The 24,072-nt window shown below is 58.8% G+C and overlaps 2 protein-coding genes across 2 annotated transcripts; both read left to right on the top strand.

Moving 5' to 3' along the window:
• Positions 1–10,290: 10,290 nt before the first annotated feature.
• Positions 10,291–13,665, top strand: HOXC9 (homeobox C9). The gene is made up of 2 exons (XM_004583156.3): positions 10,291–10,838; positions 12,645–13,665. The coding sequence occupies exons 1-2, from the start codon at positions 10,301–10,303 to the stop codon at positions 12,887–12,889; spliced, it is 783 nt and encodes a 260-aa protein (XP_004583213.1). The 5' UTR covers positions 10,291–10,300; the 3' UTR covers positions 12,890–13,665.
• Positions 13,666–19,377: 5,712 nt separating this feature from the next.
• On the top strand, positions 19,378–22,184 carry HOXC8 (homeobox C8). Its single transcript, XM_058673452.1, has 2 exons — positions 19,378–20,201; positions 21,619–22,184. Exons 1-2 carry the CDS (start codon positions 19,766–19,768, stop codon positions 21,909–21,911), a joined length of 729 nt encoding a protein of 242 aa, XP_058529435.1. The 5' UTR covers positions 19,378–19,765; the 3' UTR covers positions 21,912–22,184.
• Positions 22,185–24,072: the final 1,888 nt, after the last annotated feature.

Raw genomic sequence — 24,072 nt, 5'->3', positions numbered from 1 at the left:
TGGGTGGCTTTTTTGTTTTTAGTGCTTTTTTTTTTTAGTGACACCCCCTCCTCCCCCCCAAGCCGAGCGTGTGGATGTGTGTGTTTTGTGTTTGAATCATCTCCCCGAGCCTTTCTAGAATGTCTCTTGGCGGGTTTAATGTAAGTGAGAGACCATAACGTTGATTTAAATATTATCCAGGTGACCACAATAAGTCAAGGTCATAAAACAGTAATGTCAGGACGGTCTTGGTGCGCGCGAGAGGTGGGTTTTATGATCTGCAAATATAATGTGGTGCTGCAGTAAAAGATGCGTTTAAAGGTGACTGGAGGAGGGAAAGGAGGCAGAGAGCAAACTGCAATCTTGAAGAGCAGACGGATCTGATTGCCTGGGGTGCTGAGCGGGTGCACCCCACTGCTGCCGGGGGGCACCCCAAGAGGCCCCCCCACCATCCAAGGAGAGGAATAAACTTAACCACTGGAGGGGCACGAGGAGCTCAGCGCCGCCCCCCCACCCCACCCCTCGACAGCAGCGAACAGAAGCGCCAGCAGCAGGAGGAGGAGGCAGCGACAAGGTAAGAGGAGCGGTTTCTTGTTCTTCTCTCAGCGGCCGAGTGGGGACTAGCGGTGTCCCCAGGTGTCTGGCGAGCTGCGGGCAGAGCCTGGAGGAAGGTGTTGCAGGCAGTGTTGCTCACGAAGAGCTCAGGCGTGCCTGGTGGCCGCTGGCAACTGAGGGCAGCGGCCGGGAGCCTCCCCCCCACACCCATCCCCGGCCCATGGCCATGGGATTTGGCGGTTAAAGGTGGTGGTGGGGAACGAATTGGTGGCTTTTGGCTTCTTTATCTCTGCGGGGGATTGAGGGTCGCCTTGAGGTCGGCGTACCCGTGTTGTTAGGTGTCGCTCTGTCGGGTTGTCTGTTGGGAGAGGAAGGTGTGTGTGTGGGGGGGTGGTGGATGGGAGGTGCTGGAGAGGGTTGCAGCTTGAAGCTTAGGTTTTGCTGCCTTGGGCTGGTTTGGGTGTGTAAGCCAGATGCATGCTCTTGGTTCTTCCCTAGCACTCCCTTGGTTTGGGGGCTCTGCCAGGCTAAGTGGCAGCCGCTCCAGAGTGAGCACTGGCGCTGTGGCGCAGCTATTCAGGTTCCCCCAGGAAGCCCAAACTGAGCTGGGAGAGGGATAGTGTCAGAGCAGGTCCTGGAGGAGAGTGTGAGAGAAGCCAGAGGAACCAGACTGGGGACCCAGCTCCAGAGAAAGGCTTCCCCCCAGGGCCAGAGTTCTACTGCAGGGCTGGAGGGGAGGGGGAGGTATAGCGGCTGGCAGTCCCCAAGTCGCCCGGACCAGAAAGTGATGCAGCAGCCAGACCCCCTCCCAACACACACCCACACACCCACACCCACCCAGCCACCCAAAATCTGCTCTGAGTCCTTAGGGAGATTGGGGGGCGGAAAGGGGGACGGGGCCGAATTTCTTCCTTCCCCAACCCCCTTCCCTTCTCCTCCGGATAGACGCAAAGCCGAATCTCCCGCCCTGCTCGTTCAGCTGGTCTGTGGCTTAGGTAGTTTCATGTTGTTGGGATTGAGTTTAAAACTCGGCAACAAGAAACTGCCTGAGTTACATCAGTCGGTTTTCGTCGAGGGCCCCCCCACCCGCCTCTCCTGCCTGTTCCCTCCCAGAGGGACTGCCCCCACAAGCCCCCTCCCAGAGAAGGCCAAGTGGGGTGCAGACCGAGGAAGGGCAAGCCGGGAGTGGGGCCGCGGGGCAGCCCAGGGAACCCCACTTTCTACCATCATCCAGCTCAACTCATCCCAGTCCCCAGGACCAAGGGAGACCGAGGGAGTTCTTCCCGCAGCTATTGTCTCCCTGAGCCCAGCTGATAGACACAAAGAAGCCAATTCCAAGGAAATTCAGGAGTTAGAGTGTGAGGTAGCCAGGCAGGGCCAGCTCAGTGGGGCAGCAGGGTGGGGCAGAATCCCTAGAACAGCACAGAGAAGACAGGGAGTCTGTGGGAATGCCGGGCTAGTCCCACTAGCCACTTCCAGGGCTCCACTCTGCCTCCGGCCGCCTGGTCCGGAACTGGAGCTTCCCCTAAGGAAAGCAGAGACCCCTACAGGACCCAAGAGTTGGGGAACTTTGTGCCTCCGTAAAGCCACCTTCTTTTTCCCCTTCTGTAGCCCTATATCCAACAGCAGGGCATATTTGGGGTATCATTGCTGGGTTCCAGGAAAGCCGTCAAGTCCAAGGAGCCACCTTCCCCACCATATCCTACAGGAAACCCAGGCTCTAGGCTCTGTCTAGTCCATCACCACCTGCCCCCCCCCCGCTATAGGCCTGGAACTGCGTGGCCGTGGTGGCCAGGCTGTTGCCTGTCCCCGCGCCATGCGGAAATTTCCAGGGAAGCAGAAGCTGCCAGTGCTCAGCAACACCACGTTGTTGGAAAGCTGGCGGGCTGATGCCAGGAATGGCGAGGGAGTAAAATGGGGCAGGGGGAGATGGAAGGAACGGAAACTTTAGAGCGCTTCCTCCATTCCTGCCCCCTCCCTGGTCCCTCAATGCTTCAATTCTGGCCCGAGCTTGGGGGTGTGGAGAGAGAGAGAGAGAGAGAGAGAGAGAGAGAAGGCTTTGCCTGCGGAGAAAAGTGGGGGAGGGGTCAAGGAGACTGGGAGAGACATCCCTGGTGTTAGAGCCCACAGGAGGTCAGGTTCTTGGTCCTCGGACTTGGGAAATAATTATGACTATTAAACATTGTCAGCTCTCCCACAGGAGGGGAACAAAAGCATGGCCTTGTAACAAAATAGAGACCTGGAGCTCCTGATGCTCCAAGCGTTCTGGGGCAGGTCTATGTGCCCCTGTCTGAGGGTCCCTTTCTCTCTCTTCTCTCGCTGGCTCTCGCCCTCCCTCCCCACCAGCTCCTCTGGGCACTTTCAGATCACCACCTGCTTATATCCATACCATCCTCTCTCATTCCCCCCTCCTTCTCACACAAGAGAGATTTCCTTTGACCCCAAGGAAACTAGGCTTCTCTCCCCACTCAGAATTGCTGGTCTGTTCGTCCATCCGTCCCCACCCTTTGTGGGAGGGAATTATTTTTTTGTTTGTTTGTTTGTTTGTTTGTTTCTACTCTTGAAAGGCAGACTTCTGTGGCTCAGACTTCTCTGGCTCCCTGGGAAACAGGCTGCTAGTGAGCGTGGGAGCCAGATGGTGGTGGTGTGGGGGGAGGGAAAGCAGGCGAAGGGGTCCCCCAGCCCTTGAGTCTTCAGGCTGCCCCAGGCACACAGCCATGTGGGGTGAAGGGGCTCCCATGCCGGGACAGGATGCTTAGCAGCACTTGGCTTGGAGAAAGCCTGTCCCTGATGGGCCGAAATTCACCAATGAACGACTTCTAGGCTTTGGGTCCCTCTGCCCCCATTTCCTGTTTCCAAGCTGGTGGGTTTATTTGGGAAGGGGATGGTGGCCCCAAAGCCGGTGGTCGGAGGAGTACACCCCATCCAGAGGACTGGAGCAAGGTTTCAGAGGGCCAAGGTGAGGGCCAGCCTGGTGGTAACCGTCCAGCCGCGGGGGCCCTGGGGCTGTGGATCATGGCTAAGGCGATGGTGATTATTTATTCGCTTCGCTGGAAGGGAGTCTTCAGAAGGAACAGCGTGAAGAGGAGGGGAAAAAATTATCTCTCTCGTCTGCGGATATTAAGATGGATTTTTATTTCTTAAAGGACCCTCCCCGCCGAGAGCGCATAAGCGTAAACTTAATATATGCTCCGCAGCCCAACTCCAGAAATCGCAATAAAAGTTAAAACCTCCCCTACTGGTTTTTTTTAATTATGATATGGGAAAGAGGAGCAGGATTTATAGAGCTGAACTCTGAGTGTTGGAGACTTGCGGGAGAAGGAAGCAAAGGCAAGAAGAGCTCGGCAAGGAGAGAAGCCTTGGGGCTCTGAGCTGCTTCACAGGCTGCGGGGGCCTCCCTGGGATCTCAGGCCCGGCCCACCGGCCCGGTGCCTCGCCTTGGAGATGCAGCCCTTCTCCGGAACAGGTGAAGGGGGCGGCGGCGGCGGGGGGCGGCCGTGGAGGGCGGGGAAGGAGGCTGCAGGGCTCCGGGGCTTTTGTTATGGATCCCCACCCCACCCCCCAGGCAGGGGAACAGGTCTCCAGCGGTCCCGGGTAGCGCCCCGCAGCCCAAGTGCGGCCCTGGCAGGACGGCTTGGCAAAGGAGGGACGTCCGGGCAGGGCGCGCGGAAGAGCACGGGCAAGGTGGACTGTTTGGTGGACTTTGGCCCGGCAGATGGAGCAGAGAGGGCTCCCGGTGGCTGTGGCCAGTAGCGAGGCAGGCAGCCGGATGTTGAGTCTGTGGGAAAGACCTTGAGGTCTGCTGGGTGTCTGGGCTGCCGGGGGGCGGCGGCCCAGAGCGTGGAGCGGGCAGCGCGCGCGGGGGAGCGGCGGGCAGTGCGAGCCGGGCAGCAGGCCCTGCGCGCCTCTGCGGCTGCTGGGCCGTGTCCTGGGCGTCTGAACCGAGGCTCAGCTACGGTCGGAGCGTGGAAAATAAATGCAGTTACGGATTTTTTTTTCTCCCTCCTTGTGTCTTATCATAAGAGGTCCTTTCTGCTTCTCTCTGGGTGTCTTTCGGAGATACCTGGATTCGGTCCAGAGCAGGTTGCCCGCGGGAGGGCCCCGCGAGCGGCATCGCGCGCGAGGGAGGGAGAGAGGGAGGGAGGGAGGGCGAGAAGGAGGGAGGGAGGGTGGGTAGCGGTGGCTGCGGTGGCCGGGGCTTCCCTCCCTGGGAGGGAGGCGGCTGCCCTGCCTCTGTGGCCGTGGGGAGTCGCGGAGCAGGTAACAGAGGTGCTTGCCGAGGCGGGAGTGGACCAAGCCTGCCAGAGGGACCGAGTCTTCGGGTTCTCTGCCCGAGGCCCTGGAAGGAGAGAAGGTAGGGAGATCCGGCGTCGGCCAGGCCTGGCGAAGAGGCCTGGGGAAGGAATTTGAACCTGTGCATGATTTCAGGCTCGCACTCATGTTGTGAGTCTGCCTGCCTCGGGAGATGCGGTTGGCGTGTCTGTCTGAAATGCCCGGATCTTTAGGCTCTCCTTCCAAGGGTTGGGACGGGGGGTTGGGGAGGGGTAAGGGTGTAGGAGGCGCGCGAGTATTAAAAAAAAAAAATCGAGAAATTTTGTCAGAATGTGCACTTTCATTCATTGGATTCCGTGCGGCTCGGCGGGGCTGCCCGCGGCGCCCCCAGGCTGGAAGGGCGCGCTCGCTCGCGTCCGCGGGGCGCCCTGCACTCGTGCGGCCTCCACCCCGGGGGCAGAGTTTCCGGCTCCAGGTTCGCGAGTCTCCCTGAGGTCTGAGGCCAGACAAGCTCCCAGTCGCGCCGGGGAGGGCGGGGGAGAGGCCAGCCGCTGCGGCCCTTTAATTGTACTTCGGGCCGGTATTGTCTCTGCTTTTCGCCACCTCCGCTTCCTCAGTCTGAGCTCCAAAGTCACTGCAAATTTCCGTGCGACACACACATCACACAAAAGATCAGGTAACGGCGCGCTCAGGGCCACGGGGGCTCCTGCAGCCCCAGCTCTGGGACGGCCCCCTCCGGCCACTCCCCGGGCTACAAACCAGAGTGCTGTTGGGGGAGCCGGAAATAGCCCCGTTTGCTGCGGAGCTGGCGGCAGGGCGGGGGCGCCGGCGGAACACGGGCTCGCAGGCCGTGGCGTTGAGAGGGCCACGTTCACCGGCCCTGGGGCCTTTGCTCCTGCTGGGCTCGCGGGGAGCCCTGGCTCCCGGCGTGCGGGGATCCCGGATACCCACCTGGGGGTGGGGGCCGGCCGCGCGGGATTCCTCGCTGCATGCCGGGAGGACTCCGTGTCTCGGCTTCCACAGCAGGCCTGAGCTGGGAGTTGTCAGTGTGTGTGTGTGTGTGTGTGTGTGTGCCCCCAACAAAGAGGAAATCTGGAGGGAAATGGGGGAAAATAGAAGGGAACTGGGGAGGGGGTGAGGAGGGGGGAGAGGGCAGCTGGGAGGTGGAGTGAGCCCATTTCATGGAGAGAAGCAAAATGAAAGCGAATGGAGTGCGGCCTCCTCCTCTTCCTCCCTGGCGCTGGGCGGGTGCTCAGGCACCCGGGAGCCGGCTCCCTGCCTGCAGGGTCGGGGGAGTGGGATGTGCAGGCGGGTGAAGGGGTGTGGGGGGGGAACATGGGTGGGAAGGAAAACCTGTTTTGAATTTAATCCGAACTTGACAGTGTGGATTGAGCCTAAGGGAATTTAAATCACTTTAAAAAGGGGGGTGGGGGAGGCGCGTGGCAGGGGAGAGGGGACCACTGGAACCTGTCTGTCTATCCTCCCTGTGGCTGGATAGAGGTGATGGAGCCAGAGTTGCCCCTCCCCCCTGGAGTAAGTAGGTGGGGTGGGGGAGCCCTCCTGGGCCCATTGAACTCTGTTGGGGTTGGGAGAGGAACTCGCAAATCCAGCAGCCAGGCTGTGACAGAGTTGAAGTTGGAGTGCCCCCCTCCTAGCAGGGACTCCCAGCCACCCTAGTCCCTTGGGTTCCACCCCCATCCCCAGTCTTGCTAGGGAAAGTAGGAGGGAGTGGTGGTGGTGTGGTGACAGGGAACCTGGAAATACAGCTGGAGAGCTATCAGCCTTAGTAATTGGGTTCCAGCAGAGGAGACCCTCTTTCTTAGTACCCCCCAACACACACACACACACACACAGGCCTGGATTGGGGAGAAGCCGGAAAGCCTGCCTCATCCCACAGACTTGCCGTGCTGGCCTCCACATGTACAGAATGGGGACTGCAACCCACATGCACTTGTGCTGTCTATGGGAGGGAGGGACCTCGGCCTAGTGGCCTCTCAGCCCTTCCAGGGCCTCCTCCCCTAGGCCACCTCTCAGCCGGTTCTAGGGAAACTGGGCCATTGGGCCCAGGCCTGCTTCTGGAGCCACCTTAGTGCCTGTGCCAGAGAGGAGAGGGTCGGAAGGTGACAGTAGCTGTGTTGGCTGCGGGAGGGGGGGGGAGGTGGTGAGAGGGGAGTAAGAGATTGGATGGCAACAGGGATCCCGGTTGCCCGACTGCCGCCTGCCACAGCCAGGGGCAGGCAGGGTGCAAAGGCAGGGAAAGCAGGCAGTGTTGGGGGAGGGTAGGAGGGAAGAGGGCAGCTCGGCAGAGCCAGCCCCCCACCCTGAGCTAAGGAACCTTAAGGACTCTCAGGTCTAAGGGTGGGGCACACAGGCCCTGCAGCTGGCAGAGTGGCAGAGGAGGAGCCCCGGAAGGGATCTGTCTGTCCCCTTGTGTTTCTTTGCCCCTGTGGCTCAGCCCCCAGTCGCCTGTGCCTTGGCTGCCCGGCCCAGCGTGGGGATTCTGGGCCCCAAAGGCCTCCTATGTCCACACCAGACCGAGCAGGTCTCTCGGCAGGGGCAGGAGAGGAGGCCTCCTGCCTCCTTTGTGTCCATACAGAAGTGGCTGCTCCGCTTGCCCGCCCGTCCGCCCCCGAGGAGCTGGTCCCGCGGTAGAGGCCCGGCAAGCCAGCGGGCTGCACAATGCCATGGCTGCCTGGTCCTGCCTGTGGCTGGCTGGCCTTCCTCCTTGCCTTGCCTTCCGCCTTGCCTCGCTCTCCGCTCGCCTTCATCCTGCTCTCCCATCTCGCCTGTCTTCTTTTCTTCCATTCTCCCCCTTTGCTCTTCTCGTACAGTTCCGTCTCATTCTTTCCTTCCTTCCAGCCTGGCGCCGTGTTCGCTGCCTCTGTCTGGGGCTGTCTCGGAGTAGGCTCTTGTCCCCTGGTGTCCTCTTGGTCACAGTCTGGCCCCAGGCCCCGCTGAAGGCTAAATGTCCTCGCTCCATCGCTGCCAGCAGCCGCTGAGTCCCCAGCCAGCCGGAGCTGGGGGAGGTGCTGGCCGCTGTACTGGGGGGGGGGTGGTTTGGAAAAAAGGCTTGGCCAAGAGGTAGGAACCTCTTGTCTTTTCCTTGAACTAGTGAAGATTTTTGATTGACAGTTCACCGGACTCCATCAAGGCCAAAGGGATATTCCGTTTCTTGCTAGAATTTGCATTTTCCCACTTCAGTCCGGGCCAAGGGAGTGAAGAACAGAGCCCTTGGATGAGGGGGATGGAGGCTGAGGTCCCGTCTGATCCCCCTCCCTTTGCCTTCCCCCCCCAGCCAGACACTTTCCTTGTACCCCCACCCCACCACCAATGCGCATCCAAATCCCAGCCCCGCTAGACCGAAAAGGGACGAAGCAGAGAGGGGGAGGAGCAGGAATTGGGGAGGGGGCCAGTAGCAGAGCTGGGATCCCTGCTTTAGGCAGCTGCTGTACCCTCTGCCCAATTTACTAGTCCCCCCCCAACCTCTAGCCCTTTCCAACCTAGAGGAGACAGCTCCACAAAGGTGGGAGGGCGGGGAGGGTGGAGGGAGAAACAGCCCCTCGTCCAAGCCCTGGGGTTTGGTCCTCTCCAGGGGACTGGCAGAGGGATGACAGGGCCAAGGGCTGGGACTGGGAAGCCTCCTTCCCGGCTTCCCCCAGAGGCTGCATCCCCACCCTAGTTCCTGTGTTTCCCCTAGTACCGCCTGACATTAGCCTTCTGACTCCAAAGCTGCACCACCACCACCCCCTTTCAAACTTCTGCCCTGTCTGGGTGCACCAGGTCTGTGGGGGAACAGCACCTGCCCCAGTCCTCTCCCCTTCCCCAGACAACAACCCTGCACCCACACTGGACATTTCCTGCTTGCCTAAAGCCCACCCCTACCCCCCTTCATGAAGATACCATGGGACAGTCTTTTAGAAAGCACAAGACTGGGCGAAGAACCCCAAATTCCAGGGGCAAGAGCAGCCACGCAACTTGTGGGGGGGACCGGCCAAGTTGTCCGATACTGCCCCTGCAGTCATACAAGTCCTCCAGAATTCTTGCCTCCAATACCCCCCCAGAAAACCTGCTTCCTCCCCATGCCTCCATTGCTTTTTTCCCGTTCCAAAAACAGCCTACAATTTTATTTAATGAAAGACACATTTATGAACAATCAAATGATCCTCATAAAAATTTTATTGAAGGACGTAAAAATAAGCTACTTGCCCACAACCGAGGTCGCTCCCTCGCTCTGCCCGTTCTCACCCTGGCTGTCTGCGGGCAGAGCCCCCGGGGAGTGACTTCTCTTTGGGGGGCTCTGAGGGGGTGGCAGAGCGTCGCTGCAGTGCTGGAACTGGGGGCAAAGGAGAGGGAGCAGCAGCAGGCCGGAGTGGGGATGCCCCCAGTGAAGTTCTGTCCATCACACTCTCTCCTCCACTTCTTCAAGCTGGCAAAGAAACAGATAGATACAGACAATAAATTTAAAATAAAGGCGCTTGTGTTATCTTGTGCCAAAGCCAGGAGAAGACTCCCAAAGCGGATGGGAAGAGCCCGAAGTTCTACCCCTCCCACCGCTGGAGCACCTTTCGCCCCAGCAGCTTGCCCTAGCCCCAGACTTGGGGGGCTTGAGTTGGCCAGTGCCAGGAGGACGGTCCCCTGTCCCTCCTTCCCTCCCCTCCACCCCAGCTTTCTCCAATCCCCTCCCACCCGCCCTCCCTCACCGCGGCCGCCTCCGCTTCTGGAAGAAATACATACATGCACACTATTTAAAAACGCATTTTTAAAAAGCCACGTTCCGAACTGACAATCGCCCGGCTCGGCTCGCGCAGAGGCTGCGGGCGCGTCCGGGCCGACAGAGACAGATTACGTCAAGAAATAGTTCCTCCACCTACCTCGGGCCGGCTCCCCGCCCCTGCGGGGGGCTCCCTCGCACCCCGGCCTGGGTCCCCGGGGCTGAGCTGGGGGTGCTCTGCAACCCCGGCCTCCTCCTGCTGCTCCTGCTCCTCCTCCGCGGGGATGGGGTCATTTCACCCCATCTCTCCCTGCCCCCTCCCCAAATCCTCACGCTCTCAGGGCCGGGTGTGTGCGTCTTAGGGTGGGGGGGAGTGGGAGGCCATCTGCTTATGCGTGGACAGACGTGGGCAAGGGGGAATCCTGTTGGCGAGCTCGGAGCCGTCCTGCAAGGGGTGGCCGGTGGCTGGGGTCCAGAGTCCGCGGACCCCCGGGAGGGGGTGCTGAGGGGTGGGGTGGGAGACGCAGGTCGCGGGGATCAGGGCAGAGGAGGGGGCAGGATGGCGGGGGGGTGGGGGCAGAAAAAGCAAAGGGGAAAAAAAAGCCCCTGCGCATTGATCCGCGCCGTATTTTTGGGTAAATACGATCACGTGGGGGCTGGGGAGCCAATGAGCAGCGGGGAAAAGGCTGGAAAAATAATTACCTGCCTTGATTGTTCTGTGAGCAGATAAAAAGTACATATACAGTTCATACAATAATCTTATGTATGTAAAACCCCGTTACGATGTCGGCGACGGGGCCCATCAGTAACTATTACGTGGACTCGCTCATCTCGCACGACAATGAAGACCTCTTAGCGTCCAGGTTTCCGGCCACCGGGGCTCACCCCGCCGCCGCCAGACCCAGCGGGCTGGTGCCGGACTGTAGCGATTTTCCGTCCTGTAGCTTCGCGCCCAAGCCGGCCGTGTTCAGCACGTCGTGGGCGCCCGTGCCCTCGCAGTCGTCCGTGGTCTATCACCCCTACGGCCCCCAGCCCCACCTCGGCGCCGACACGCGCTACATGCGGACTTGGCTCGAGCCGCTGTCCGGCGCCGTCTCCTTCCCCAGCTTCCCGGCCGGGGGCCGCCACTACGCCCTCAAGCCGGACGCCTACCCCGGGCGCCGCGCCGACTGCGGCCCGGGCGACGGCCGCAGCTACCCGGACTACATGTACGGCTCGCCCGGGGAGCTGCGCGACCGCGCCCCGCAGACGCTGCCCTCGCCCGAGGCGGACGCCCTCGGCGGCAGCAAGCACAAAGAAGAGAAGGCCGACCTGGACCCCAGTAAGTTGGGAGCAATTTTCCTTTACAACCCGCGCGGGAGGGGAGGGGAGGACGGGGCGGGCAGGGGTGTGTGTGTGTGTGTGTGTGTGTGTGTGGTGGGGGGAAGCCGGGATTACAGCCCCCCTGGCCGCGGCGGCGGCGGCGGCAGGCGGTGGTGCTGGCGGTGGTGGCGGCGGCTGCCGGGCGCGCAGGGAGCGCGGGAGAGGGGCGAGGGCGAAGGGGGCGGCGAGGACTCAATAAAAGCGAATTACCTTGGGGAGCTTGGGCAGGGGCAGGAAGGTCTGAGGAGGGGGGCCCCAGGGAGCCAGATTGTTGGGTGGGAGAGGACAGAGGGGGGCTTCTTTCCCAGGAACTGACTTGGAGGAGGGGGGTCCCCCGGTCTCCCACCCCACATTCCCCAGGCTAGGCGTTTGGGGCTCAATTCAGCACTTGCAAAGAAATCCAAGACGTGCCTGGGGGACAGTAGGGAAGCCAGGGGATTTAGGGTGGGGAGGAAGCACAAGCAGGCTTTGAGATGGGATGGGGGTGCATAGAGTGTGTGAGCAAAGAGGTAGCACCCCAGGGAGGAAAGCCACCCCTGTACCTGCCTGTCAACGTGGAGGGAGAGTCCCAGAATAGGAAACAATTGTGGGGAGCTTGGGACATTTCCCACGCTGGGAACTTGGGAGAACGCAGGACTTGGAGAGAAGAGTGGGGTGGTCCTCGCCTCCTTCAACTGGAGAACCCTCTCTTGAGGGTCTTCAGGATGTGTGTGTGGGGGGGGTCAGGGGTGAGGAGTTAAGGATGGAAGTCCCAGACTGGGGAAGCAGCACTTAACTCCAACCTGGGACAGTGGGACTCCTGGAGGGGGGCTTGGATGGAGACAGTGGGAGGCAGGTGGGAACTGCAGGGTCAGAGAAAGACGGAAGGAGGAACCGCAGGGGAGGGTGCAGCCCCTAGGGTATGAGGAAGTGTCTGGGGCATGGGGGGTTCCAGAAATAGGCTTCCTCCAGCCCCTAAAGGGGCCAGGGCCTAATTCTACACCTCCTAGGGCCCCTTGCTTCCCTACTCTCAGCTGCTTCCACCAACCTGAAATCGGAAGCTTGACTCCTACAGAGCCTGGCCTGGGGTTGGCAGGAAAGAGGCCCCTGGAGGCTAGTGGGAGAGCTGAGATCTGGGGGTGCCTGTCCCCATTCCCCTCCCCCCCCACCAGCCAGCAGCTCTCTGGGGAAGTGGAGAAAAAGCCTGGGCTGTGGCAAGATCTTCGTGAGAATTCGCCTCAGCAGGGTTGCACACGCGGGGAGCTGAGAGTGGAGCTGGTGCAGGAGAGGGGATGGGGGCTCTCAGGGTCAGGAAGCACAAGTGCTGAAATTTCAGGACTTGGTCGTGGGCTGTGAGGAGGGGAGGGGGCAGGGGAGGAGGGAGGTGGGGAGGAGGGAGACTTCGCTATAAAAATAAAAAACAAGAGAGAGAAGCGTTTATGGGCCTATGAAATGGTTGGGAATTTGGACTTTTTATGAGGATATTCTCAAATTACTACTCTGGAAGCGGAGGACCAGACTGGAGTAGGGGCTTTGATAGCTTTGCATCCTACAGCTTTAGGTGCTGGAAAATGCAGGGGGGCGGGGAGAAAGAGTAGTGGGGTGGTTTGCAGAATGCAGAAGGGCTGGGGGGGGGGGTGGATGCCTACAGCAAAATGTGTTCCAAATTCAGGTTCAATTCTTGGGTTTGGGGAGCCTGGCTAACAGCCGGGGGTGGCGTGGTCGGGGTGGTGGGTTGCTGAGGGGCTCTGTTGACTCCTGTTTTGTGTGTGTTTGGCCCCTTCAGGCAACCCCGTGGCCAACTGGATCCACGCCCGCTCCACGAGAAAGAAGCGCTGCCCCTACACCAAGTACCAGACGCTGGAACTGGAGAAAGAATTTCTCTTCAATATGTATTTAACCAGGGACCGTAGGTACGAGGTGGCCCGAGTTCTCAATCTCACCGAGCGGCAGGTCAAAATCTGGTTTCAGAACCGGAGGATGAAGATGAAAAAGATGAATAAAGAGAAAACCGACAAGGAGCAATCCTAAAGCCCTGTCCTACAGCCTGCTGCCTGGGCACAGCCAAGGAAAAACAAAACAAAAACAAAACAAACAACAACAACAAAAAACCCACACACAAAAAAATTATACCCCGGTCCTGGCGGGAGAAAGCACGAGAAAAAGCAAAAAAACAAGCTAGAGAAAAAAGCAAATCAGCTTAAAAAGGAAAAAAAAAAAGATGAAGGGGAAAAGGAGCTACTTTGGCGATTGGGGAGGGTTCAGTGTTGAGAAAGTGTTTTAGAGTTAGTTCTGCGCAGTCAGGAGGAGGTGGAGAGAGACCCTTCTTCTCTTCCCCCCAGCGCAACTGAAATAAACGACACACACAAATGTGATTTTTTTCCTCCTTTCTTCAGAAGAAGCCAGTACTTGAATCAATCTATTTCTATTTTGGCCCCCTGTATTGTATCTGGTCCAGGCCACCCCTTCCCTGGCCTTGGACGCGCTGCGTTGCAAATTTTGTACAAAAAGACACCCCCCCACACACACCCACACAGACACACCGACACAGACACGCGCTTCGCGGCAGGCCCAGGAGCTGCGGGGCGAGCGGGCGAGCGAGCGAGCGAGGAGGGCCCGGGTCGGGCGGCGGCAGTGGTGGCGGCGGCGGCGCGCAGGCCGGCGCCTCGGGCGTGTACATAGCAGCTTCCTCTCCCCGCCAGCGTCCGTCCGTCCCTCACCAGCGTCCATCCTGTAATGTGCTTCTGTTTGTTATGGTTAGATCGGCTCTGTGTTAATATATCGAAGTCACGTAAAAAAACCAGAAACCCAACCGCATCCAGTTCTCCTTATTTCTCCTCCCTGTGGGCACGCGCTCAGGCCGCTGCTATCATGGAGGATGCGAGGGCTTGGGTCCGCCAGGGGAGGCTTGGAGCCGGAGGAGGACGCGCCCCGGAACCGGCGTTTCTTGGCAGGCAGGGTGCCCGGGGAGGGGATGGCCGGTGGAGGGGGGGGCAAGGGGGCATCGAGGGCTTGCACTTGCAGTGGCTGGGTGTGCCTACTAGTTATCCTGATGGCTGGATGCAGGGGGGGGGGAGGCTTGGCATGAGTGGCTTTGGTTGGCTGTAATGAATTGCAATAATTTATGAGTACAAGAGATCGGAGGGGAGAGATAGGTGAAGATGCGAGTTGGGTGCTTGGGTGAAGGCCCGGGCAGGAATCTGGCCTGGCTGCTTGAGGTGTAACTCTGCTGCTGCTGCTGCTGCTGTTGCTGCTGCTGCCAGGCGTGACTTGGGGGTGGGGGTCGTTGGCCAGGAGGGTGACTTCCCTGACAGGCCTCAGGGAACAGGCAGTGCTGAGGGCTAAAGGAGAAAAATAGGGAGGAGAAAGGGAAGGGAGACGGAGCAAAAGCAAGGCAGTTTTAGCTCTACTTGTGAGTGCAGCATGCGTCCGCAATTCTCCTTTTCCTGGCTGTCCTCCCTGTCTTGGGCGCTGGTGTTTGAGTGTTGCTCTTTGGGGGACTGGGGAGCTTTCCCTGTCAGCTGGGCAAGGCCAGAGACCTCAAAGCTGAGCTAGGTGCTCCCTGGCACTATAGGTCCCAGAGAGGAGGTTCAGGGACGTGTGTGTAGGAGTGGGGGACAGCTCCACTGAGACCACCGCGCCCCACCCCTGGACTGCACCCCGACCCGTTCCTTGGAACCAACAGTTTTCATCTGTTAATCAGAAGCAGACTTGTGCTGATGGGTATGCCTCGGCCGGGTGCCCCCTTTCTCGGAAATCCCCCAATCTGGAAACTATTAAAATCAGACTGCTTGAGATATAGCCCTTTAATATATCTCGGGCTGCCCATTCTGTTGAGGGTGCAGGGTGTCACCCGACAGACTTAGGGGAGCCTGCCCCTACTTCCCTCCCAGCCCCCAGAGCATCACCTTGCACTGACAGGGCACTTGTGGGGACAGGCCCTGTCAGTGGTGTGTGGACTTTCTATCCTCTCCTTCCAGAAAGGAATTCAGGCTGGGAGGCTGCAGGGAGATGTGCAAAATCTGTCCCCCTTAATATTTGGGGAGGGGACAGTCCAGTCACAGCAAGGGACGCAGCAGTGACTGCGGCATGCTTGCCTGGGGACACTCAGGATCTTCCCTCCTGGCTTTTCAGAACCATTGTTTGTTTGGCCTGCGGTTTGTTCTTTGCTCACTTGCCCTATGGGCCTGGGGGATTCAGGACCTCCTGACCACAGACCCTCCTCACCTCCTCTGGAGGCTGGAATGCTACTCCCCAGCTCCCCATCCTCTCCTCCTGCCTTGTCCCTGGATCCGGGACTGCCCAGGCTCGGCCCTGTGTTTCCGCGCTTCCACTACACCCCTGCACCAAGGAGGCCCAGTCGCCTCCCCTCGGCGGGCCGCCTGCTTCCTGCAGCCGGCCTCAGCCAGCCTGACTGCGGGCAGGAAGGAGGTGCGCGGGGTGTGGGGCCTGGGGCACGCTCGGAGGAGCCTCCGAGCCAGAACGTGGGATCCTGAGCAGGCCCAAGTCCGCGGGCTGGGTCACCGGCTGCGTCCCAGCACAGCCTCCAAGCTGCCCTGCAGGTCAGGAACGGGTTCGGTTTTTATTTTCCGTCACTTACAGATGGAAACGGCAGTAACATCACCACTAGGACAGACACACATCTGGGAGAGAGAGATCTTGGAAGCTGGGGGTGGAAGTGGTGGTGGGGGGAGAGGAGCCAACAGATGCCCTCCTCCCCTTACCTTCCCCTCCCATCTCCCCTCTGTTCCTTTGTCAGAATCACAAAACCCTAAAGGTCGTTCCACTTGGGGAGGCAGCGGATAAGTACATTTCCGCAGCCCCGAAATGCCGCTTTTTATGACGCTGTTTGTCTCCCAGCTCCGGGTCCTGAATGGGGCCGAACAAAACATCAGCGCGGAGCTGGCTAGACGTCTGGGCTTAATTGTTTTATGGTTTAAAGAAGGTGGACACTCTCTCCTTTGAAATCGGATTATAGGAATGTTTTGTCTATGGCCCACGGAGAACAGGACCCCTCACTGGCTGGGAGGAGAGGGTGGGGAGAACGCGCACGAGAGAGGGACGGGCTGCAAACCAGGGGTCCACACCGCTGGGAGCAGCCACTCCCACCCCAAAAGTCCGGTGGGCAGGCGGCAGCGGGGCAGCGGGATAGGCGGTACGGGGCCGGTGGCGGAGGCAGCCGCAGCGTCAGGGTAAGAGGAGCGAGAGCAGGCTAGGGAGCGGACGCCGGTGGTTCTGGGAGCCCGCGCCCGTGCTGCGCTGGGGTGCGGTGGGGCGGTGTTCCTGACAATGAAACGCACCTGTTTGCGAGGGGGAGGGGTGTGTGTGAGGAGGAGGGAGGCGCGTGAGATTGCGGCACGTCCTTTCTGCACGGTGCGTTTATATGCAAGAGCTGGGGATAGAGTAGTGCAAACAGAGAAAACAGCGTGGGACTTTGACAAGATTTATTTCGAGAACCTGGGAAGCCAGGGAACAGCGGTCTCTCGTGGGGGGCGGGGAGTGGGGCAGCTCCCTGGTGATGCATCCCGCGTCTTTGCACCGACCCACAGGCTGCGGCGGTGTCCCCCCTTCTCACCTTTGGGCCAGGCCTGGGGACCTCTGCTGGTTTTGTGCGTGTTTTATTTTCCCCCTTCCCTGGGCCGAACTGCAAGGGGGCGAGTGGACGCGAGGTGGCGCTGTTGCTCAATGTTAGAGGCGGCGGAGGTCCCGGGGCCGGCCAGGCCCCGCTGACATTCGAGGCCGGGGCGACCACGACCAGGCCCAGCGCGCGCCTCTGCCCGGCCCGGCCCGGCCTTGCCGAGTTGAGCAAATCAATCGTCTCACCTGCGAGATGTAAATAATTGTCGAGTGGCAAGTGGGTGGATGGGCTCGCGCTCTGGTGGAGGGCAAGCGTGGAAAGTCACCCGCTTTGCCTAGGAGATAAGTGCGGCGTGTATTGAACACACAAAAAGGCGGGTGACCCGGACAATCGAGCATAAATCCGCAGTACCTAGGCGGCCGACATGGGCCTGGCGAAGATGTCTGCTTAGGGTGCGTTGAATTCCAGGCTCCAGGAGCAAAATAAGAAACATGTAAAAAGACGGAAAGCAAAAAACGAGAGAGAGGCGAGGAGATACTGCCCCTCCCCCTTACTTGAAGGGGAAACCAAGGTGGGCCAGGGTCTGAGGGGTCTTCCTTGGCAGGCAGGCTGGCAGGGGGGCGGTGGCAGCGATGGCCCGCACACTCCGGACAGTCGCATTCCAAGACACAAAGACCCGGAAGAATCCGCTCTGTGGCCGGGTTTTCGTTGGACCATAAAATGTCGAGATAGCCACCTTTCCACCCCCCCCCCCAAAAAAAGATAAGGCACAAGCCCAGAGCAAATCTGGCCCTCTGGCCCTCCTCTTGCCAGGTGGAGAGGACAAAGTGTTTGTGACAATCCCGGTGACCCAGATGCTGGGAGTGGGCAGTCCACCTACAGGGACTGACAGGGGGTGGGGAGGGGGTAGGTGGAGCTGGAGGCACCAAGGGGGTAACACACACTAGGGAGAGAGTGCCGCCCCCATCACCCGCCCCAGAAAGCCTCCAACCTTGACATTGCATGGGCCTTCCCCCTCCCCACTGCCTAGGGACTCAAAGTCCTGGGAGCCCTAAGAGTAAGAGCAGCCGTCAATTCTCCCTGCAGGTGGTTCTGACTCCACCCCCCCACACACACACACCTCCTCAAGCCAGGGGTCTTGGTGCAGCACCAGAGGTGGGGGGATCGCCCTTGGGAATGTGGCCTGGAATGGTCATCTCCCCCCAGTAATAGCTTAGATAACAGAGGGACACAGGGTGTGCAGGGCAGGGCCTGGGCCCTAGCTGGCCACTGCCCCCAGTCCCAGAGCTGGGCTCCAGCCAAGGGAGAGAAAAGATTTGGCTTTCTAACCACCTCCTCCTTCCTCCACTCCTGGAGCTCCAGAAGGTGGAAGGAATGCGGGGAGGGGGAGATTTTGTCCTCATGCAAAGACCTAAAGAGGCATCTGTGGTGTTGGTCAGGCGAGGTAGTTGTGTGCATGCGTGCCTGTGTGCATATACGGGTGTGCGTGTGTGTGTATCTGCCCTTGGAGGCATGCATGTGCTGGTTTGCGGTTGAGTGTGCACTTGGTGTATCTCGGGGTGAGGACTACAGTGTGTACAATGTGTGTGTGTGTATGTGTGTGTGTGTGTGTGTGTGTGTGTGTGTGCAGTGTCCTGTTTGTGGGCACAGCCCAGTCTGCTGAGAGAGAGAGGACAGGAAAAAAATCTTCCTATTCATCTTCATTTTTATGCACACAGCGCACATGTGCCCTACAGCCTGCTCGCTCCTGCGCTGCTCTTAGCTCCCCATGCCAGGCTCGCTGAGAAGCCAAGGGTCTTTCATCTTTCGCCAGGCATGCCAGTGTGCCCAGTGTTTGGGGCTGCAGGGAGCCCTCCCTCCCACCCACCTACCCCAGAAAGTGTGGGTCAATATTTAAAGAGTGTCTGTGGACAGTGCCCATCCACATCCTGGCCTGGGCAACCTGCCTGGGGAAGGAGGGGCAGGCTTTAGGCGGGGGTGGGAGGTGGGGAGGTCCCCCTTCAGGCTGAGCTGGCTATGCCTGTGGGATGGGAGGATTTGAGGGGCAAGTTAGAGGTCTGCTCCAGTTCCCCGCAACCCAGACAGAAAGGCTCTCCTATGAGGCCACCTCTGCATCCCAGCCAGGCAAAAGCCGAGGACACACACAACTACCCAGCCCTTCTTACCCTCACAGGCACTTGCTGGCATACCTCACCACCACCACCAAGTTGGCAGCCTTTGCCTGGGTCTCCTGCTGCAGGTGGGGGCTGGTGTCTGAATGGACAGGAGAGTGGGAAGGTGGGACGTCCATGCTGTGGCCTCTGGGCCTCCTCTGTACCCCCAGGGTGAACAGGCAGGCGGCAGCAAATTTAGCATCTAAATGAGACAGGGCCCTGGGGAGGGGTGAGGACACAGGCACTTGGAGGATGCGGGACGTGGTCAGCTTGCTTCTGTCCCCCCTCCCCCAAGTCACCAGACCTAACTCATTCCCCTTGGGAACTCGCCTTTTGGGTCAGGAGCCCTGCTCTGGCTTGCCCCCGGGGTAACCTCTTTCTAGGGTCCTGTACCTGTTGAGGTAACCTGGTTTGACCTGCTGGCTCAGGTGTGCCTGGAGAGAGGGAGAGAGAGAGAGAGAGAGAGAGAGAGAGGGGGGGGGGGGGGGAGAGAGAGAGAGAGAGAGAGAGGCTGGGGGAGAGGCACCTTCCAATCTGAATGCATACCTTGGAAAAGCTGGTCCGGCCATTAGCCAGGGCTGGCTCGCCAACCCCCCACATACGCACACCACACCCCCATCCCTCCCCCTCTCCTCCCTCCCCTTCCTCCAGGTCCCCCCAACTCTGAACCCCTCAAGCCCCGCCATCTCTCTCCCTCTCTGTCTCTTTCTCTCTCTCTCTCTCTCTCTCTCTCTCTCTCTCTCTCTCTCTCTCGCCTGTCTTCATGTCGTGGATTGATGAACGCGAATCGCGTGTAAGCGCCGCCACCGCCGGGAGTCTGAGGAATTCGCCTGGGCTGTTAAAGGAAAGAGCTAAGTGAGCCAGCGCGAGCTCTACCTACCCACAGTGAAGACAGCCGCCGCCGCCGCCGCGCCGCCCGCCGCCCCAGCCCGCAGCTCCGCCGCGCCGCCGGCCGCGCTCGCTCGCTCGCTCGCCCCGAGCCGCCCCCACCTGCCCAGCCTCCCCACCCCACCCCCCAAAGCCCAGCAGCCCAGTCCCAGTCCCGGGGAGCCGGCCGGCCGGCCCGGGGGTTCGGTCCCGGGGGGAGGGGAGTTTCGGGGGTACTACCGGGGCGGGGGAAGAGAGAGTCGCGGCGAGCCAGAGGGGAGGGGTGCGCGGGGTTTTCATGTACCCAGCATGAGTTCCTACTTCGTCAACCCCCTGTTCTCCAAATACAAAGGCGGCGAGACCCTGGAACCGGCCTATTACGACTGCCGGTTCCCGCAGAGCGTGGGCCGGAGCCATGCGCTGGTGTACGGGCCCGGCGGCTCGGCTCCCGGCTTCCAGCACGCCTCGCACCACGTCCAGGAATTCTTCCACCACGGCACCTCCGGCATCTCCAACTCGGGCTACCAGCAGAACCCGTGCTCGCTCAGCTGCCACGGAGACGCCTCCAAATTCTATGGCTACGAAGCGCTCCCCAGACAGTCCCTTTATGGGGCTCAGCAAGAGGCGAGCGTGGTGCAATATCCCGACTGTAAATCCTCCGCCAACACTAACAGTAGCGAAGGACAAGGCCACTTAAATCAAAACTCGTCTCCCAGCCTCATGTTTCCATGGATGAGACCCCACGGTGAGAAGAAGCCTTTCTCTTTCCCCCTTGCTCTCCCGCGCGCTCCGGGGTCTCCCCACCCCCTTCCCGCCTCCCTCGCCTCCTTTTTGTCTGCCTTCCCAATTTCCCTCCTGGCTTTGGGGGAGCTCGCTGCCGCCCCACCCCCGGGGGTGCCTGGGTGGGTTGCTGGAGGCTGGGGGGGCTAGGCTGGGGGTGGGGCAGGGGGTGCCTGGGATGTTTTGGGGGGTTGGGTGAGGGTGAGGAGAGGTGGAAAGGCATCCGTGGGGGCAGAGGGTTCAAGCTGGCTGTTTCCCTGTCCGCCTGGCTTTCCCAGTCGAGGCCGGCCGAAGTCTAAGTTGGGGAGGGGATTAGGAACAGCACCCTATGCTTAGCAGCCGTGAGAGCTGCTAACTAGTGTCTGGGGTCCAGGACAGTGGTCAGCCAGGCTGTCTTAGAGTGAAGGGGAGACCCCTGTTCCTCTCCTCTAGCCAGAGAGTGTGGCAACCTCCCCCCCCAATCAAGGACAGGCGCTGGCTTCACAGGCTACCCACTGCCCCCTCCCAGAGCACCAGAACATCACCACTGTGCCCCCCAACTTTTCTATACTTCCCCCTAGACGGTGGAGGAAAAGAGAGGCATGAAGCCCTAGATGGAGGGAAACAGTGTTGCCAAGGAGAGAGGCCAACAGATTGGGGGATCCCTCAGGTCCTCAGGGGCCCTGGCCAGGCTGTCCCCATCCCCATGGAGCGCTGCTGGGTCCCGCTGCGACCTGCTGAGCAGCTCAGGTCACTAGCCCCTCCAAGGGTGGCCCCTCACGGCCCAATTTCGAAGTACAGGGGGAAGCGACAAAGCATCGCGACAAGTTCCGGCAGGGATGGCCGGTGATTTATTTGCTGGTCTCCAGTTAGCAATCAGGCGGAGCGGTGAGACATGCCAGCAGATCAATGATTTGGCTGATTGGGAAAACGGCCAGCAGAGAGAGACAAGCAGGGGCCAGTGGTCAGAGCCCCTCTCTCTTTGCCCCCAGCCCCTTTTCCTTTTCTTTACAAACATACTGGCAGCTCTGTGCACTTGTAAACAAAGCTGCACTGAGCCTGTGTCCTGGGATTGCAAGGCCTGGGGGCACAGGGGTGGGGTTGAAGAGTGGGCTCTGCAGGCGCTCCCTGGGTGGCTGCAAGTCCCCAGTTTCCAGAGACCCCAATTCCTGCCCCACCCCCCACCTCCCAACGTGAAACCAAACCAAAACAAGCCCGCAAACTTTCTGGTCTTCTGCTCAGCCCCTTCTACAACTAAGGAGGGAAAAACTGGGGAGTTGGGGGCTCAGCCAGCCAGGGTCGAGGGGGGCCTCTTGGCATAAAGGGAGGAAAAGTGGCAGGGAAAAGCAGGACAACGACCCATCCACCCAAACATAACCAAACTGGGGTTCTGTTCTGTCCAGCTCCGGGGCGGCGCAGCGGAAGGCAGACTTACAGCCGATATCAGACCTTGGAACTAGAAAAGGAGTTTCTCTTTAATCCTTATTTGACACGGAAGCGCCGGATCGAAGTCTCTCATGCCCTGGGACTGACAGAGAGACAAGTGAAAATCTGGTTCCAGAACCGAAGGATGAAGTGGAAAAAGGAGAACAACAAGGATAAGCTGCCTGGAGCCCGAGATGAGGAGAAGGTGGAAGAAGAAGGAAACGAGGAAGAGGAGAAAGAAGAGGAGGAAAAGGAAGAGAACAAGGACTGAGCAAGAAAGAGAGATGACCCCCCCCCACACACACCCCTTAGCAACTCCCTTGAAGTTTCGTTTTATGGTAGCAGATAAATTGAGAAGTTTACGACTGTCATTTGCTTTTATAGAGAATAGAATGACACTCACAACTCTAACTACCTGTCAGATACTAGCAGCTCTGGTTTTATTACCTTTGGACTCCCCCCCACCCTGCTCTTTATGTGTCTGGGGCTACAGTGGGGGGAAGACCCAGACACAGCAGGGGAAAAAGTTGGGACTCTCTCTCTCTCTCTCTCTCTCTCTCTCTCTCTCTCTGGTCCACTCCTAGCTAGCCCTGGAAGACACACTTGCCCCCTTCTCCCCCCTGTCCCCCAAACCCTTTTGGGTCCTTCCTGGATTTCCTCGCTCTTGGTCTTCTCTCTCTGCCCCCTGGTGCCACACTGCCCGCCCCCCTCCACCACCCCCAATTCATGTTAGTAGGGAGCCCCCTTCCAAGAAGAAGAAGATGAGGACTCGTGGCTTTGTTTCAATGCCAGGATGTAGTGGACTGGGTTGACTTGCTTAAAAAAAAAAAAAAAGAAAGAAAGAAAGAAAGAAAAAGAAAAACGGGAGGGGGAAAAAGAAGAGGAAAGAAATGGAAAACAGCTTTTGAGAAATAAGGAAAGGATAGCAAATAATACCCCCTTCCTCCCAGGGCTCCCTGTTTAGAAAAAAAAAAGAAAAAGAAAAGAAAAGAAAAAGAAAAAAAAAACCAAAAACCCTTGACTTTCTCTAGGCACCTAATGGAATCCTGTGAAGGAGATGTAGCTCTCTCTCACCTCACTGCCCCCATTGCGTGGGGCACCCAGGAGCCTGCAAGAGTCTACCTAGCTCATCCCATGATCGCCTGGGCCCATGCCTCAGTCCTCGCCTGCCTTTGCTTTCATTTCTGTTCTGCTGGGCCCGGCTCTCTGAGCTGCATCACTTGGAGCGCTCAGAAATCGCCACAATCATGAAAATGAATACTAATACTAAGAATAATACTGATAATAAATCTTTAACATACTACCTAAAGGGAACCTGCAATAATCTTGAAAAAAAAAAAAAAAAAAACCCTTACTCTAAGAGGGGAAAAAAAAGAAAAACAAAAAATAAAAAAAAAAAGAGGAAGAAACCTCCAATGTATTTTATCACTACCTATAGAAAGAAATCCTGCTTTGAGAGTATTCGTACCGCGGTTTTGTTGTCGTTTGTTGCTGCTGCTTCACTAAGGGAACCCAACAACTGAGACTGCCTAGCCCGCCGGTCCCGTGCGCTTTCATTGTGCTTCTAACCCCAGTAGAGTAGAACTAAATTGCACTGAGTGTATAGTTAACTTTGTCTTGAGTCCTCTGTTTATGCAACGTGCTCGAAAGGAAAAAAAATGTTAAAATATATCTATAATAATAATTTTGGTCATTTGTCTTTATGTCCAGCTATGAATGTAGATTTTGTGTCCTGACAGCCCTGTCCCTGGTCTAAGTACTTTGTATTGTATACGTGAGTCATAATAAAAAAAAAAGGAGCAAAAAATAGTGGAAGATGACATTGATTGGCTTTTTTTCTGCAACTCTTTCACATCTTCTACCCCCTCTCTCCTCCCGCGCCGCCTCTTTTGCCTGCCAACATTCTGGCAAAGGCTTGCTCCCCAGATCTGACTGGGGTGGGGTGGGATGGAGAGCGGCAGCAGCCTGAAGTGGTAGGGGGCAAGGCTGGCGGGGGGGGGGCAGGTGAAAGAAGCTGTGGCGGGGGAAGGTGAGGGGAGGAAGAAGAGGAACCACCCACTAGTGGAAAGATGAAGGGTCTAGCAGGGGGAATCCTGACTCCAAACCCAGTGGGTCCCTCAATGTCAGGATCCCAGTGGGCAGAAGGATCTCCCTCCCTGGATCATCCTCTTCCTCCTCAGCTCTGTCTGGGCCCAGACAAAGAATCTGCCCCATTCCCCTCTCCTGTGGCATGCCTTCTCCCAGGACTGGGGTTGTGGGTGAGGACATGGACTTCCCTCTAGAAGAACAGGCCCCTGCTGGTGGCTCACCCTTGGCACCCAGCACCCAGGGTGAGAGCAGTGCCAAGGATGCCTGGAGCTCATGTGAGGCTCCAGGCTGCTGAGCCTTCTGAAGGGCTTGGTTAGGAGATGCCTACTGATGGGAAATGCTGT

Source organism: Ochotona princeps, chromosome 15, assembly GCF_030435755.1.
Source record: "Ochotona princeps isolate mOchPri1 chromosome 15, mOchPri1.hap1, whole genome shotgun sequence".
Lineage (NCBI taxonomy): Eukaryota > Metazoa > Chordata > Mammalia > Lagomorpha > Ochotonidae > Ochotona > Ochotona princeps.
This window is presented reverse-complemented; position numbering and strand designations above follow the sequence as displayed.